At 46.8% G+C, this 17,680-nt stretch overlaps 1 protein-coding gene across 4 annotated transcripts in view; it reads left to right on the plus strand.

Annotated features, from left to right (window-relative positions):
- MVB12B (multivesicular body subunit 12B) overlaps positions 1-17,680 on the plus strand; it is a 234,488-nt gene that overhangs the window by 114,289 nt on the left and 102,519 nt on the right. For all 4 annotated transcript variants that reach the window (XM_072960130.1, XM_072960132.1, XM_072960131.1 and 1 more), the window contains 3 exons: positions 5,174-5,281; positions 10,083-10,179; positions 17,207-17,336. In XM_072960130.1, coding sequence (XP_072816231.1) covers positions 5,174-5,281; positions 10,083-10,179; positions 17,207-17,336 — 335 coding nt within the window. The remainder of the gene's footprint in view (positions 1-5,173; positions 5,282-10,082; positions 10,180-17,206; positions 17,337-17,680) is intronic.

Here is a 17,680-nt window from a genome sequence, read left to right on the forward strand (position 1 = left end):
GCACACAGTAAATGCCACATGGTGTTATGATGCTTGTGGAGTAGAGGATGCAGTGGAGGAGCCTGGAGAGCAGGGTCGTCTGTGATGATGGTGCAGCATCGAATAAAGTCCACGCGTCCCTCCCCCCGAGGTCCCGAGCAATGAACCCAAATAGCCCTCAAATGAACCCAAACTACTTTCTCTTTCTGAGGTCTGCTCACTTGGACTTGGTTTCTGAGTGCCTACTTCCTCACAGTACCTTTCCCTCCCCTCCTCCCCCGGGGTGGGTGATCTCCGGTACTCCCGTGTCTTGCCAGTCAACGCAGTTAGAACACTGGGCCTTTCCTGAATGTATAGGACCTGTTAAAACCATCAGGGCTGTTAACTTAGGTCTAAGTCCCACAAACGAAGACAGTCATTCAGCACTAAACTTCGTTTATTTCCTTCTCTACTTCTGTCATCGATGCAAATTTTCTCTTCTGATGTATTTTTAAAAATTTTTTTCTTTAGCTGTAAATATTTTTGTTTGTTTCTAAGCTCTTTATGTTGTCTTAAATTCTTCCCTTTCAAACGTTTTTCTCAATATTCCCTTCTTGTCTGGTGGTTGCAATGTATTTGCTTGTCTCTCTGAAAGTATTAATTATGGGTTTGGTTGTTCACTCCTTAGCTCTCATTGTTTCCTCATATTATCTGTGCGATCTTCAAGTTCCCTTTTTTCTGCTAACTTGGGCCCTGTCCTTCATGTCTCAGGCTTCCTCCTAGTGCCTGGTGATCCTTTGTTGTCAGCTTGCATTTAGGAGCGAGGCACTAGGTCCTGGGCGTGGAGCCGTGGTGGGGTGGGGCCTGATGACTGGCGGCCACGGAGCAGCTGATGCGGATGGAGCTGGCTGTGTCACGGGAGACCCTGAGTCTGTGTGCCCGCCTCCTCTCTGGCACCTTAGTTCCTCCGGAGACGAATCCTTCAATATCCAGCGTTCAGGAGATGCACCTGGCCGCCGAGGTGCCAGGAGCAGGGAGGAGGGTGAGCCTGGAGGGGGCAAGGGAGGGGGCCCAGCATTCGGTCACGTTCAGTGTGCATGGTTAACCCCCTGCTTTCACTCTGGAATCTTACTTCCTCCTTCACCTCCTTACCCACCAGGCTGATGTCTGGAGCCCTGAGCCTTACTGCTTCCGTTTCTAAAGAAAATACTTCAAAAATGGGGGTGGAGATCTGGGAGTCTACTGCTTCCTTTACAGCCTCCCTGTGTCAGCCCTAAACTCGCGTCCACCCACCTCCAGGCCCTCCGCCCTCATCCTCAGTGGTACCTGGTGGCTTCCAGGCGTTTGGATGTCAACCTGTCTGCTCTGCCACTTCCCGCGTGCCCACGCATTGTTGGCATCCCCCTTGTGCTGTGCTCCTCTCTTGCTCTTAATTTTAGGGGCTTCATACTTTCTCCACTCGACTGTCATTTAGATGGATACTGGCAGAGAAGAGAGAGGAACCATGCGTCCGATCTGTCACTGCCCACTGACTCCTCCTCAGAGGCAGCTCCTGGACCCGGGAAGATGCTGAAAAGAGAGGGAGGAGTGTGTGTGTGTGTATGTGTGTGCGGGACAGTGTAGGTGAGTATGAGTGTGTGTATGCATGAGTGTGTGTGTGTGAAGTCCTGTGACAGACTCTCCGGAGGCACTGCAGTCAGCAGCAGCATTGGACGTACTCTAGTCATTTTGGGAACAAAGCAGGGAGGGTACAAATAAGGAAACCGAAAGAATAAGTGGCCTCATTGTTGAAATGGGGATGTGGCCTCAGAGTGGTGATTTCAAAGGGATTACACTCAGCTCAAGGGATTAAATCCTGGAAATTTCATTTTTTAAAATTCTTATTAGCTTCCTCTGGGAGCTAGCAGGTATTTTTCACATTTTGCTCCAGATCGAATGGCTGTTTCATTCACTCCTTCCTTCACCAAGTCTGGGTTGAGCCCAGACGTGTCAGACATGGCGCTCAGTGCCCCGTCCTCGTCCTTGTGAAGCTTGTAGTCCAGGAGCGAGGAAGTGTGGGGGACAGGTAGAGTCAGTGACACATGTATGCAGTTTGCAGTTTGCATTTGAAGAGCAGCTCTAGTCCCAGAGGTGGGGGAGGAATCCCTGAGGACCCGAGGCTGGAGCTGAGCCCCAGTGTCACAATTCAGGGCTTTTTGAATCCTGACATAGCGTGACATCACTTGAAATATTTGGTTTGCTATCTGACCAAATGTCCTTATGTTTGGTTTGGACACACTGGCCCTGGCTTTGGGGGTGTCCTGGGTGAGCACTGAGGCGGAGCACAGTGCCCTCAGGGAAGGAGGCCTGCTTAAGCCTGGGGGTGTCGGGTTCAGGTCTGCTCTACCTAGAACGCTTCTTCCTCCACCCCTGGCCTGCCTCCCCCAGCCTCGCCCACCCCGGGACTCAGGGCTGAGCTCCCAAGGTCAGAGTTTAGACGTGCAGGGGCGCCCAGGCGGCTACCTGCCGCAGGCATCACCTCCTGTAGGTCCTTAGCTCATCTCACTTGGGATGGGAAGAATTTAGGTTAGTAAACAAACACCTTTATGTGCCTGGATTGGAAAGAAGCCTCTGGGTACATCTCATCGCTCAGGGGGAGGCAAGGCTGCGAAGGCCCAGCCTTGTTGGCCCAGAGCCCCTTCCCAGTGCCCCTGCTGAGCCAGGACCCGGCCTTCTCTCCTCGCTCTAGTGATGGAGCCATGGCCCCTGTGTGGACCCAGCCTGCGGGGCCCAGGCTGCAGGCACCTGTGCGTTCTGCCCAGACCACACACACACACATGCACACACGTGCACACAGAGACACACACGCGCTGTCTCTCTCTCTCATCCTCACCTCTCTCTTCACCCCAACCCCTTGGCTGGGGTTGGAGGACAGTACACATTTTCACTCCCTTGCAAATGAGTTGTGGCCGCAGGGCAAAGCTGGGTCTTTGGTCGTCCAAGTTTACTGCTTCTCAGAAGTGGGTCTGGTCGTCGGACTGAAAGTGCCAAGACAGAGAAGGGGCCTCTGAGGAGGGGGCGGGCCCGCGGCATGCTTCTTCCCTTTTCATTCCTGCTCCGGCCTCTTTATCGGCTCCCTCGGAAAAGGGAAAATTCTAGCAGTGGGGTGAGAGGAGATAATTATCATTTTCAAACCCTGGAAACAATAGCCTTGATTTTGGATACACACCACCTGTCGGTGGAATTTGCAATATCCAGGAAAGCCCTTTCTGAGCCCCCTGCCTTTTCCATGGAAGGTTGGGCACAGCTCTCTTTCTTCTAAGTCTCAGCCTATGGTTTCACAACCTTTGTTCTGCAGACTCTATATTTTTTAAAATTTATCAAAAATAATGCATGTGTTGTAGAGAAAACACACGGGTTCCCTTATTTCCTTGTTCCTATAGCATCTTTTATTTTCACATTTTAATGATCCTGAAATTGGGATGCATCTTAAAATAGATTTGTACATTTTGATATGATACTATTTCTTTTTTTCCTAAAGGGTGTTCTTAAAAATCCGTGGGTGAGTCCCAAGTGACTCCATCCTAGAATTGAGGAAATATAATAAAAGTACAGTTTGGGAAACAAAAAGCTTTCAAAACATGGAGCCCACAGGAGAAAACAAAGCAAAAGGGGTGCTCAGTGCTGGAGAGCGGGGGGCGCTGCTCTACATCTCACGTTTTCCGAGGAACTTTATGTATGTCCGTTATGGGGGAGTGCTGACGAGGCCTAATCTCGTTCCATCGTGTTAATTCTGTGGGGGTGACATACTTGGAGCGAACAGCCCCTGAGATTATCCCCATTCCATTCCTCCTTCAGATTTCAGGTCAAACATGTTTGCATGTTTAGCATAAGGACCGTTCTTTTTCCTTTGTTGCATTTGCTAACTTAACAATTGTTCGGGGGTTTGAAACAAGCCACTTTTCTTTTGCCAGTTGGCCTTTGGGCTTTTCTGAGGCCCCTCAGGGACTGTGGCCATGGGGGCTCCTGGAATGTCCTGTCCTGGTGGAGCCGCCTCTGCTCCCCTGCCCTGGACATGTGACAGTCCGAGGCCGTGGGCCTGCTGTTTATGTGTACGTGGGGTGGGGCTGCATCGGGCAGGTTTTGTGTAAAGAACAGAGGCGCTTTCAGCAGGCTGTCAGAGTGGCCCGGAGCTTGTCCCATCAAGGGCCGCTTCCCAAAGTCTCAGCCTCAAGGACGACTGACCTGGGAGTCATCAGAGAGCCTGCTGTCAGAGATCATCCCAAAAGAGGGCACTGCTCCCAGTCTACCAGGATGGCCCCTTTGGGTCGAGGCAGGGCGTGGCAGGTTGACTCATACCCTGCTGTGATGCTGTGATGCTGTGGTGGTAGGCTGCTGAGGGAGGAAGCCTGACAGGCCATTACTGAGCGATCCAGTGAGAAACAGGAAAAACACTGTCCCGTCCAGCCTGCCCTCCTCTCCTCCTCTCCAGGCTCCTCATGAACTCTCCCCCACGAATACCCCAGCCCCATGGGCCGGTACCCAGGGCTGGCTTCATCCTTGAACAGTTCTCAGAGGAAAATTTCTATAGCTGTATACAAGAAAATGGCTTCTTAGTGAGACTATAAACTAGGAGTTGAGTCCTTTTTTATTTCCTGTCATGACAGTTTCCGACCTTGAATACCACTCACCGAGCTTGTACCAGGAAGGTACAGTGAGGAGCAAACTTCCCTGACATCCCACCCCCCAGGGCCCAGGAGTGTCCCGCTGATGGGAGCACCCAGGCTGGCCCCGGGAACCTGGAGCAGGAGGCCCTGCCAGGCTCACCGCAGGCGGTGCCCCTCTCAGGTGGCATTTCACACTCCATTGGAAATTTTTCTGCACCCTGTACCGTCCCCTGAGTAAGTGGTAATGAGCAACTTAATGTGCTGACTTATCCAATCCCTTCTTGGTCCATTACAACAAAAGTTGTTCTTTTCTCATTAGAACCATTTTTGTCAGGGTGTCTTTAATCAATGGCTTCCCCAGGGACGATATTTTTAGAAGTTGTGTTTTTCACACTCTCCCTTTGCCCCTCTTGGAAAATCTCTTCCCAGGGCCTCATGAAAGGGACTAATGAGATGCCATGAGAGTTCGGGCCGGTGTTAATTGGCACAGGTACGAAGAAGCTGCTCGCACACACCCTCAGCGGCATCCTGCCTTACCTGCGGTCCTTTTCTCCGTCTCTTTGGTGCAGGTTGCACAGACAGCAGATGGTGTGGATGCTGACCTCTGGAAAGACGGCTTATTTAAATCCAAGGTTACCAGATACCTGTGTTTCACGAGATCATTTTCCAAAGAAAATGTAAGTCTAGTAGTGGTTTTCCGATTGCTGAGTGAGCACAAGTCATTTACATTCATGTTTGAAATCTCCTCGTTGTTTGGTTTTGGTCTACTTTCATCACCATGTTAATTTATCTGTGGTTTTAGTGAATGGGGTCGGATCAGCAGCTTGTGCTGTGTTTCATTTATTAACAATATTATTAACCACATGCCCAAGTATACAGTGAATTCCATTAAAAGGTGTTCTCCAAAGGAAGCCAGGATATTTCTTTCACAGCTCTCCTCTGCCTGCCTTTCGTCCAAGTAACAAATCATAGGGTAGGAGGGATGTGCGTGTCTTTCAGAGAAGCTGGACTTAAAGCTGACCAACAGATGGGAGCATAGCTAGAAGGGTGCCTCGTGGTCACCCCTTTCCTCACACGTGATCTGGTTGACTCTCTCCCCAAGTTTCTGTGTAACACACGACATTTCATAGTTTCTGCAGGTAGGTATCCACCACACATGCAGGTTTCTTTTACTATATTGTTTTTCATACTTGGGCCCATTAATTAGGAAATTTTAAAGCTCTCTGCTAAGGCTTTTCCAATTAAGTGTTCTAATGGGTGGCTTAGAAAAAAGAGAAGTGGCAAAAAAAAAAAAAAGAGAGAAGTGGCTTCGTGAGCGTCCCCTCTGTGTGAGGACTGTCCTAGGTACTCTGCAGATACACACTTCCGTCCTCAGATAGTCTCTTGAAGTCCTAGCTCCTTTCCTGAGATCAGGAAGTTTTCAGGCTTGTCCCAGCTTACCTGTCTTCCCTAATCCCAAATAGGGAGCAGTCAGATTTTCATTTTTAGGGGTGACACTTTATTTTTGACCTAAATGCAAAAAAAAAAAATTCAGTGAGAAATACTTATTTTATAAATTTTATTGTAACAGTAATATATGTTCATGATTTATAAATTAAAAAAAAAAAAAAACAGGTTCAGACTTCCCCATCCAGAAGCATGAAGGGGAAAGGTAACAGTCTTTCTCTCCATCATAAGGCCCACAGCCCAAGGGTCCTGTCACAGGTCCCCGTGTGTCCCTGCAGTGTTTTCTGGCTGAGGACAGTTGCACAGTTCCATGGCCTGCACTCTCTTCCTCCAGCCATTCTGTTGTTTGTTGATAAGTTTGTTAGGAAAGTGTTTTTTTAACATCTTCAGGATTAGGGGAGAAGTCATTGCTTTATTTATATACATTTTTTCATCAATAACGAGAGTAATAAACACTTGCGGTAAAGCACAGAGCGTCTGGCTGAGCAGGGCAAAGAGCTGGCAGCCAAGCCTGCAGTGCGTCTGAGCAGGTTCCTCGGGTCACGGTGCAGCTGAGGTCTGACGGCCAGGTTGCCTTTCCAGACGTCTGGCTCCTGACATTAGGGTAGTGCCCCCACCTCCCCACCTTTCCTCCTGTGCCCAGGGCCACACGCGCTGCACTCTCTGCCCCTTTGTCCCTGGAGTTCACCTAAACCCTTTTTGAAAACTATCTATATTCTTAGCTTTTGTCACCTCTGTTCTGCCCGCTGGCTTCCCCTTTCTGCAGGAGGTCAGCATGTTCTCTGCCGCTCAGGGCTGCTAGGACGAACTCCTAAGGATTGAGCAACTTGTATTCACACCCTCACTCTGCCCGGTGGTTTCATGTGCTCACTCCTGCTCTCGCTCAGCCTCGCCTCTCCCGCTGAGAGGAGGCTCTGGCCTTGGAGGCCCGCCACGGCCTCTTTAGCTGTTTTTGTTTTGTGTTTTTGTGGCATTTCCCCGAAGGCTGTGTTGGTATCTAGGCCAGAAGAGCCCCTGATCCCTGTGACTGGGGACAGTGACAAGTCTAAAAATGACAGAGAGACGTCACCAGGCTTGTTAATTTTGGGTATCATGGGTAAGTGGGTGACGGAAAATACATTGATTTAGTCAACATTGGAACATTCAGGGGTGTCCACTGAGTGCCTGCTTGGCGTGTCTCACTCTGTGAGGGCGGGGTGATAAGGGATGTGAGAAGAGGACAAGGGCGGTGGGTGGGACAAGCCTCACCTCTTTTTTGAGGCAGCACTGGAAGTATGTGCACTTCATCTTCAGGAAAAGAATGAATGGATGCTATGATGAGATCCAGGGGGACGTGATTCAGAGAGGGGTCAGTGGCCCACTTGCCGGCCCAGGAGCAGAGGAGGAAAGAGGCATATTTTCATCTGTTTCAGCCAGTCTGTCCGGCCCTGCTGTCAGAGCCAAGACTTTGCATGGCATAATTTTTCACAACTGAAACGGAGGGATGTGGGATCTCAAGACTGGACAGATTCTTTAATTAGGCGACGTGAGACTCCCAGTGTAGGAGTTTGGGGAGACCCCTTTGGAACCTAAATTCCTTTCCCCCAATAATGCTATTAATACAGAAACCTGGCTTTGGAGTGACATTGCTTCCTGGGGAAGGATCGAGATTAATTGCACTTTTCATGCCCTGTACTTTCTGCATTACCTGTAATAATAATGTACATAGATTAGGTAGGGAGGATATTAAACAGAAGGATTTATGAACATTTGAATATTAAGTTGGTTATCTGTGGCTACCTTAAATGCAAGGTTGTCAAAAATAATTACAGTATACTAGCAAATACCGGCTACCAGAGACAATATAAATACCCTGAGTCAGTGCACATTGGGCTTTTGGCATGAATCATTTGCTCAACAAGGATTGGGAATACGTTCTTCATATTTATGAGGAGGAAATGAAAGAGAGCACGAGATGGGGGAGGGGAGAGGAACAAGCAAAATTAATGGTGTCGCAGACCTACTGTATTAAACCCGGTGCAGTGGCAGCCCGTGCGCGGAGGGACCACGCCTGGACTGTGGGAAGCTTTGACAGTGCAGCCTCTCAGTTTGTGTGCACGAGAGACTTTTTTTTTGATGCCTTTTTTAAATGGCTGCACCACTGATGTTCTGGTTTTATGATCAGGGACATTTGTAGAGTGTGGAGGGTGAGGTCGCTAAGTGGTTTGCTGTTGACTTCTGTAAAACCCAACTTGTCAAGTAGAAGACATTTGAGAAGGATATTGATGAATGCCCATCCATCTACAGGGCAGGAAAACATACCCAGTTGTTAATTTCTCAATGCAGAGAGCAGTGATGACATGGAAAAGCAACTGCCATGAAAAAAAAATTATGATAGATTAGAGCAGGCGACTCTGAAAGCAGCTGATGTTTGTGAGTTGGGTTAATGGTTCAGACCCTTCCCACGTGGTCAGAGATTTATTCCGCGTTAGTGAGGGTTCCACTTTCCACTTGCTGCACTGCTCCGCATTGTTTTCCTGAGACCCAGCTACCTGAAATATAATACGAAATCCTTGGCAAATACCCTCGTTGGAGAGAAACGGTTTTGTGACCACAGTGCCGTGAAAACACTAGTCATAGCTTACACTTGACACTTTGACCTTGATGGTTAAATTTCAGAAATTTATTTTGTGTCCTTTTGGTTTATAAATGCATTTATTAAATATACTTGTAATATTTTTACTGATATTATTTAGATTTGCCACCAAAGCAGATCCAATTTGATTTCTAACTCTGAGTGACCCAAAATTGAAAATGTACCAAAAAACATTAATTTATTCAGCAAATAATTATTGAGCACCTGCTGTGTGCCAAGAACTACGCCAGGCTTGGATATGTAGCATTAGCAGAGAGAGTTTTGGTCCTCTTGGTTTTTAAACTCCAGCAGGGAAGCAGATGTTAAATAAAAACTTCACAAACATGCAATTATAAATTGATATGAAGGAAAATTGAGAGTGCCAAGAGAGAACGTAGCATGGAGTTTAGATGGTGGAATTCCCTGATTGGCTTTCAGGAATGGTGTTGGCACCGGGCAGGGCGGGGTCGGGGACACAGAGATGGAGGTGCGCACCCTGCTCTGAGCAGGACGGGAAGGATGCCTGAGGAGTTGCCGCGGGTGGGTGGGGGAGCAAGGTGAGGGGCTCGTCCAGCAACACAGAACAGGTGAACAGAGAGCGTGCTCCTGGGGGCTTAGGGGGAGAAAGCGCCTCTGGAAGGTGGGCCCCACATATTTAAGTTGTAGGGTAGGTCTCTTCAGAGTTCGTCTCCAACTTGAAATGTGGGCTGCAAGTGCCAGTGTGTTTGCAGAGAATTCTCTCTCGCAGTTACAGAGCGGCATGCCGCGTCTCAGATATTTTTGCACTGGTTACGGGAACTGTGCACAGTGGACCCCGTGGACCCCCACTAAGTGGAAGCCTTAAGAGGCCCTTGTGCGTGTCATTTTGGAAGACGTGTCATGCTGAGGCAGCAGGGATTTTCACTCTGTATTAGCTTAGCATTCGTGGGGTTTTACAGATTGTATCTCGCCACCGAGATGTGTGCCAATACGCAGGCTGTCTGTTGATCCCGTAGGAGTGACTGGTTCTCTGTTAGGTTTATATGCAGCTCCCTGTAAAACCACTGCCCCAGGAATGTGCTCCTTCTAAAACCTGCTGACCCGAGAGCAGACGCTCGGGGATGAGTGGCCGTGTGGTCCCAGGACCTGTGTGCACAGCTGCCCTCTGCTGGGTTATGTCTCAAGCATCTCCTGGGTTGCTTTTTTGCCAACCGAGGCCATGTCAGAGTGAGTGGCTTTGCAGGTGAAACTCCTTCCCGGGGGCCACCAGAGTCCCTGTGTAACTGCTGGGGCACATTAAGTGGCACCTGCTCCAATTAACCTGCCGTCGTAGAGCTGCATGAGTCATCGTGTTAAACATGCATTTTGAAGCCAGAATGGCAAACCCACCACCGGCGTGTTCAGATTAATAGTCTGTATCTCTTTTCTTTCCTCCCAAGAGTCATTTAGGGAACGTGTTAGTGGATATGAAGCTCATTGACATCAAGGACACGCTGCCTGTGGGCTTCATCCCCATTCAGGAGACGGTGGACACACGTGAGTCGCCCTTTAGTACCACTCGTCACAATGAGAGTTTTCTTCCTCCAGGAATATTTTTAGGTATCTCTATGTGCATTTTTCTTCAGAAACATTTTAAGAGGCCTCACTGCATGCCCGTGAATAAACCCTGCTGCTTTTGACATGTGTCTGACTTGGTTCTCTAAGGAGTTTGCAGCCTTCCGGGGAGCGGCACGTAAATGAACAGTGTCCTTTCCTCTTAGAGTGGTGCTCCCTGCTGAGTCGGCTGGCTCAGAGGGGAGCACTCAGACTGGTCATAGTTTGTCCTCAGCCTCCTCTGGTGTTGCTGAAGGCAAGCTTGGCACAAGACCCAGAAGCAAAGGGAAAAAAAAATCAAAAGACACCCAGGGAACACAGGTGCAATAATGTCGCCATTTTTGGCTCTTGGAGCACATGAGAAAAGTCAAAACCACAAAGACTGCAAGTTAGAGTACCCAGGATTTGAAACTGAGGTGGGGGTGCTCTGACCATCGAGCAACACCGGGCAGAGCTGAACGGCTGACACATCGGAAGGTTCTTCAGGACCCCGGGGTGCTTAATCACTTATCAAACAGTGCTGGCAGCCCTCTGGGCCGCCGAGCCGCCTCATTCTGATGCAGTATAACTTAACTTGTTTTATTTTAGATTACTTATTACCAGTATTAGGATATCCACAACAGTGATGCAGTAAATAAAAAACATACAGGGAATACCTTTCTTTATGACACATGATTCATTTACAAAAGTCCACATCTCATTTTTTGTCACATATACTTTCTTTTTCCATAGTTAGCCCCATTTTTGGACCTAATTTTTTTTTTTTTGCTGTTTTCTTGCCAGCATTTCCTATAGACCAGACTTTCCATAGCTACACAGACCTCACATAACTTATTTTAATGAAACAAGTGGATTCCATCGTGTGGCATATTTCTCTTAATTCTCTCCTCACTTTTCGACATTCATTGTCTGTTATTATATGTATCAGCTAAGAATCGTGAGAGTTGATACTTAGCATGTATTTACTGTGTGCTAGCCCCTGTGATAAAGCTTTATAGACCTGATCTCATTTAATCTGCAGAAGAACCCTATTTGGAGATGGGTGTTTTATACCCATTTCCCGTATGAGAAAAACGAGGCACAGTAACTACTTAGGGACTAAAGAGCTTGTCCAAGGTCACACATCTGGAAGCAGGGGAATAACTGGAGTATCCATACACAAGTCTAACTCCCACACTTTTAACCACAGTGCCGCTCTGCAAAAGCATATGTTTAAGCACCTTTTAAGAATAGATTTTATATGTTTATGTGTTGGAGTTTTTTGGTAATAGCTTTATTGAAGTATAATTACCATAACATACAATTTATCCATTTAAAGTTACAATTAAGTGATTTTTTTTTCAGTGTGTTCACAAAGCTGTGCAACCATTACCACAATCAATTTTAGAACATTTTATCACTCCAAAAGAAACCATGTACCCGTTAGCAATCACTCACTGCAGGCATTCCATTTCTCCCCAGTCCTCACCTCCCTAACCCCTACCAGCCCTAGGCCACCACTAATCTATGTTTTGTATAGATTTACCTGTTCTGGCAATATAATCATATAAATGAAATAATGTAATCTGTAGTCTTTTGTGTCTGGCTTCTTTCACTTAGCATAATGTTTTCAAGGTAGGTCCATATGAGGTAGGTAGCATGTCAGCACTGCATTCCCTTTTCATTGCCAGGTAATATTCCATTACGTGGGTATACCATTTTGCTTATCCATCCAATTGATGGATATTTGTTCCACTTTGGGCTATTATGAATAATGCTGCTCTGAACACTGATGTACAAGTTTTTGTGTGGACATATGTTTTCATTGCTCTTGAGCATATACCTCAGTGTAGAATTGCTGAGGCATATGGTAACTTTTTTAACTTTCTGAATAACTGCCAAAGTGTTTTCCAAGGGAGCTGTACCCTTTTACCTTCTGACCAGCTGTGTTTGAGGGTTCCAGTTTCTCCACATCTTCACCAACACTTGTTACTGTCATTCTTTTTGATTCTGACTATCTTAGTGGGTATGATGTGTTCTCTCTCTGTGGTTTTGATTTGCATTTCTCTTATGGCTCATTATGTTAAACATGTTTTCATATGCTTGTTAGTCATTTGTATACTTTCTCTAGAGAAATGCTGTTTTAATTCTTGGCCCATTTAAAATTAAGTTGTCTTTTTATGATTGAGTTGTAAGAATGTTTTAGTATATTCTGGTTATAAGTCCTTTATCAGTTGTATGCCTTGTAAAAATTTTCTCCCATTCTGTCAATTTCCACTTAATTCCCTTTTTTCTTTTTTTTTAAATTGAGGTGGAGCTGATACGCATTCATTTCATTTTCTTGATGCTGTCCTTTGAAACACAAAGTTTTTTGGATTTGATGGAATCCCATTTATCTCTTTTTTCCTTTGTTGCTTAGTTTTTTGGTGTCATACCTAAGAAACCGTTGCCAAATCCAAGGTCACCAAGACTTATGCCTGTGTTTTCTTCCAAGAGTTTTTATCATTTTAGCCCTTACATTTATGTCTTTGATCCATTTTGAGTTAATGTTTGTGTGAGATACAGCTTCAAATGTATTCTTTTGAATATGAATATCCAGTTGTCCCACCACCATTTGTCTAAAAGACTATTCTTTCCCTCATCGAGTTGTCTCAGCTTCCTTGTTGAAAATCAATTGAGCATAAACATGAAGGTTTGTTTCTGAACTCCAACTTCTCTTCCATTGACCTATATATCTTTCTTATTGCTAAAACCATACAGTCTTGATTACTGTAACTTTGTAGCAAGTTTTGAATCCAGGAAGTATGATGAGTCTTCCAGCTTTGTTCTTTTTTAAGATGATTTTGGCTATTCTGGGTCCCTCAAATTTCCATAAGAATTCTAGGATAAGTCCACTTCTGCAAAGAAGCCAGCTAGCATTTTGATAGGTACAGCGTTGAATCTATAGATCAGTTTGGGTATGTGTAGATTTTGAATGATTTCCTTGTGATAAGTTTCCAGGTGCTTGAGGCTGCTGGGTCATGGGTCCTCTACAGTCTGCCCACCACCTTCCTCTACAAACATATCCCTCATCTTCAAGGACGCTGTGTTCTATGCAAACCGAGCTACTCACTATGCCCTCTCCGTGCTCGTTTTTTTCTGACTCTACACATTTGCTTTGTTGTTTTCCGGGCCTGAAATGCCCTCTCCCTCAACTCTGAATGGCCACACCTCATATCTTTCAAGGGTGAGTTCAAGATCTCCAACTTCTTGAAAGTCTCTGATCCCTAGAGACCAGTTGGAAGCAAGCTCTCTCTCCTCTCCACAGTCAGCTATGGTGGATGCATATCTACTGTAGGCAGTGCAGGCTTTGAGGTATAAAGGTGAACAAGATAGTGACCCTTGCCTCAAGGAACTTAGTATAGTGGGTGAACTGGACCTGAAGACAGGAAATTGCATTACAGTATACTCTGACAGGGCTATGTAATCAGTTGGAGGTCAGGGCCCCTTGTCTTTACTGCTTTCCGGCCACTAGTACAGCACTCATTTGTTGACGGGAGGCAGGAAAGTAAGCAAATGCAAGTGACAGTGGTGGGAAGCCAAAGAAAGTGGTTGATTCTGCTTCTGAATTCCCGTCTTTACCTGTTGGGACAAACTGCACCTGGCATAGTGGGAAGAACTTAGGCTCTGGAGTCAAACTCTTTATTGAGTCTAGCTCTGCCACTTACAAATGAGGGGCCCTGGGCAAATGACCCTCCTGGGCCTCAGTTTCCTCATCTGTAAAATGGGGGGATATTAGCCACCTCATAATGTTGCTTTTAGCTTGCATTATAGCCATTTACAAGTTTTCTTCATGTCTTTGCTACTTATCTCTTTCCTTGAGGGCAAGATCCATGTTTAATTCATCTTTGAATTGTCCAAGGTGTCCACCACACACAGTGCCTTGCTCAGAGGTTGGGCTCAATAAAAATAAGCTTTATTACTCTCTGTTGCCAAATTAACTTCCAGAAATACCAATTCATGTTGCCACTGATGATACTGGCTTGTACCTGTCTCCCACAGGCCTGCCAGCATAGGCTTTAAATTTTTTATTTAGTTTTACTGTTCTAATTTTATTTAATTTTCACTTATTATTTATTAGCGAGACTGAACATTTTCACAAGTGTTTACTTGCTACCTTTGCTTATTCTTACACAAATGTTCTGCTTAAGAGCTAAAATCGCCTTGTAGATTTGCATTAATTTCCTACTTTTCCTCTGTGTTTTTCTTAGTTTTAAAATGTGCATTGGTGTTCTTTTTTTGACAACTAACTGGCTTAAAATGTCTTCATACCATGTAGTATAGAGCCACAAGGGATTTCTCATTCGGCTTCCGCTCAATTTGTTAAATCTGTTAAGCAAGGAGGCCTAGGGCTGAGTCCTTTCTGGGTCCTGTGATCCAGCTGCCGGGGGGCCCCAGTGATCCTGGGTGGGAGGCCTCTCCCCCGTGACTGGGAGGTTGTCGGTTGCGGCCCCATGGACATTCTGAGGTCGGGTTCTGGCATCTCCAACAGGTGTCTTATCACACAAGGAGGGTGGGTTTGGGGTTGCCCATTCATGTAGGGTCATACAGTCATTCCTGCAGTCTTTACCCAGGCTGGCCAGATGAACCTATGGTCAGCTCTGTGACGTTTAAGAGCATTTACAGCCCTGGTTTTATAAAACCAGCCAGAAAGATGAGAGGCTTGTAATTAATTTAAAATATGGTTTGTTGCAATCCATATAGCACTTAAACACTGGAAGACTGTTTGTTTTAGTAAAGTGCTGTGTCCTTTCTCTGTGTTCATAAGCATGACTGAGCACATTTCTATTGACTGTATAGTATGTTTACTTAAAACTAGGCCTGTTTAAGCGTGTTTAATTAGAGGCTCCATCTCTTACCCCGAGTTTGCTGTAGATGGAGGAATGGAGCAAAGAGCAGCTGGCAAAGCAAGTACATAACGTACCTGCATTTTTGTTTACTTTGAGGAGAGAGCTCACCTACTTCACACTGTCAAAAGCCTGATCTTCTCAGCGAATAGTTTTTGAAGCTGGAGGGTTGCTGTGGTTGGTTTTTCCCAGGGTACCATCCTGCTTTGATGGACACACTGTTTGGATCAGCGTGGTTACTCACAGCTGGTAGATCTGATCTAGCCCGGATTCCTCGCCTAGGAAAAGAACCCACAAAGGTTCTAAATTTCCACCTGGGTCTTTAAAAAAGCAAGCCCTCCCCGCAAAATATCAGCACCTGACTCTGATCTCCCCTTGGTGAAAGTCAAGTCCAGCAGCAGGACTCACTTCTCCCTGATTTAAATGTGCTTATTTCTGCCACAGAACTGGAAGGTCTTGAAAATCAATGCCAAACACTGACACAGGTTTTGTGCTTACTTATAATGATGATAGGAACATCCACAGCTGTTCTTTATTGAGAACCTACTGTGTGCCTGGTGCTGGGCTAAGTGAAGCATGTGTGTTATCACACGTCAGCTTCCTCAGTGTCCCTGTGGGTAGGGTTTCGTTAACTCCCTTTTACAGATACTGAATCCAGGGCTCGGAGAAATTAAGTCAGTGGTCTACAGTTATGGTGCCAGAAAATGGTGGAGCTGAAATTTCAACCCAGATCTGACTCAGGTATTGGGTGGCTGCAGTTGATTGAGACTCGTGTTTAAAAACCACAAATGAACAAACAAAAAACACATGGTTGGTCACCATTGGTGGTTGCTAGGGCTCCAACTCATTACTCTGACTTGATAAATAGAAGAATTGCATCTGTCCTTCCCTGTAGCAGTGCATGTTTCAAGGAGACCAAGTCTTTGAAGAATCAGTTATTTTTTTACATAGAAAAATTCCAGCTAATAAATGCAGAAGGAATGATGGAATTAGAAAATCGCTGTTTTGACACCTTTAATGAAATTATGGATCTAGGGAACAGTCATCAGGGGATGAGAAAACCACTCAGAGCATGGTTGTTGGGGACATTATAACCAAAGTACCAGCTTGACAGCAGCAGAACCCACTGAGGGCAGCACAGCTGGCCTCCAGGCCTCGTGATGTGATTCCATGTGATGAACACGCACCACCTGTGAAGTGTTCCTTTCCAAACAGTGTAACCTGCGTATCATGGAGCCTTTCACTCTGCCAGGTTACAGGAAGTACAGGGGACTGCCCCGGTTCTTCAACCTATCAGTGCCCTGAAGGTAACGGGAAGGCAGAGAGGTTGTTACAGAACAAGAGACCAAATTCTGTGTGCAGACATCCAGACAAACCAACAGTTAAATTACATTGTTGAGGTAATGGAGAAAACCTGAATGTAGACTGTTGGATAAAATTAAGGAGCCGTTGCTCATTTTGTTAGGAATGAGAGTGGCGTGGTGGTAACGTTAGGAAAAATAGTCTGCCATGGATGCTTCCTGCGCTGCTGGCGGTGCTGGGGTCCCTGCGCGTCTCCAGCAAAGCCAAGGGGTGGGGAGGAGGTGAAAGCAGCTTGTCCGCGGGGAGGTGAAAGCAGTTGACAGCACTGAAACCAGATGATGGGAACATGTGAATTCATCTGACCGTTCTCTCTACTTTGGGGAATGTTTGAAAATTGCTATACGAAAAAGTAAAAAAGTAAAAAGTCTACAGAGTGAAATATTTTAACCCTCGGGGTGTCCGTGTGTCTGTATCTGATGGCTGGAGCCGTGAGCAGACTGAGGGGTGGCTTTCAGAAGCCGGGCCCTGGGTTTCTCCCAGGCGGCCTCTCCTTGAAGAGGTGCGTGTGCCCTGCGGGCCCCTTCTCGGCAGGGGACATGGGGGTCAGGCCCTGAAGGCAGGGCAGGGTGACAGGCCCACCGTGGGGTGTCTTGAGGGTGGAGCCTGGCCCTTCTGTTGGGCGACCAGGATAGCAGGTCACTTCCACTGCCAGGAAGGGGATGTGACAGGAGACGTGGTGCTCAGAACAGAGCGGTTGGCCCCTCTAGAAGACTCATACCTTTTCTTGTCGTCCTTTCCTTCAGAGGAAGTGGCTTTTAGAAAGAAGAGGCTGTGCATTAAATTTATCCCACGGGATTCAACCGAAGCCGCCATCTGTGACATTCGGATCATGGGCCGGACCAAGCAGGCTCCTCCCCAGTACACGTTCATTGGGTAAGTCTTAGTGACACCAGTCTCTGTCTTCTGTCTGCCGAGAGTGCTCCGGTGGCTCCCGGGGACCCAGTCCTGAGACCGGCTGTCTGTGTGACCACCGGGCTCCGGCCATGGCTCTCCTCGCTGCCCTCCTGCTGGTGGGGCGGACTCGCGGAGCACCCCCCTGACCTCTTGTGCTCCATCGAAAGGCCCTTCCTTCCCCCTCCTGCGTGTTCCTCCTTCAGGCTCTCTGGGCTTTTCCAGATGCCTGAAGCCAAGGTGCTCTCTCCCTCGGACCACAGGGCCTCCATGCTCCCCATCTTTACTCACCCCATTGCATTTTCTGGATGCCCGTTTCCTACCCC

This window comes from Vicugna pacos, chromosome 4, assembly GCF_048564905.1.
Source record: "Vicugna pacos chromosome 4, VicPac4, whole genome shotgun sequence".
Classification (NCBI taxonomy): domain Eukaryota; kingdom Metazoa; phylum Chordata; class Mammalia; order Artiodactyla; family Camelidae; genus Vicugna; species Vicugna pacos.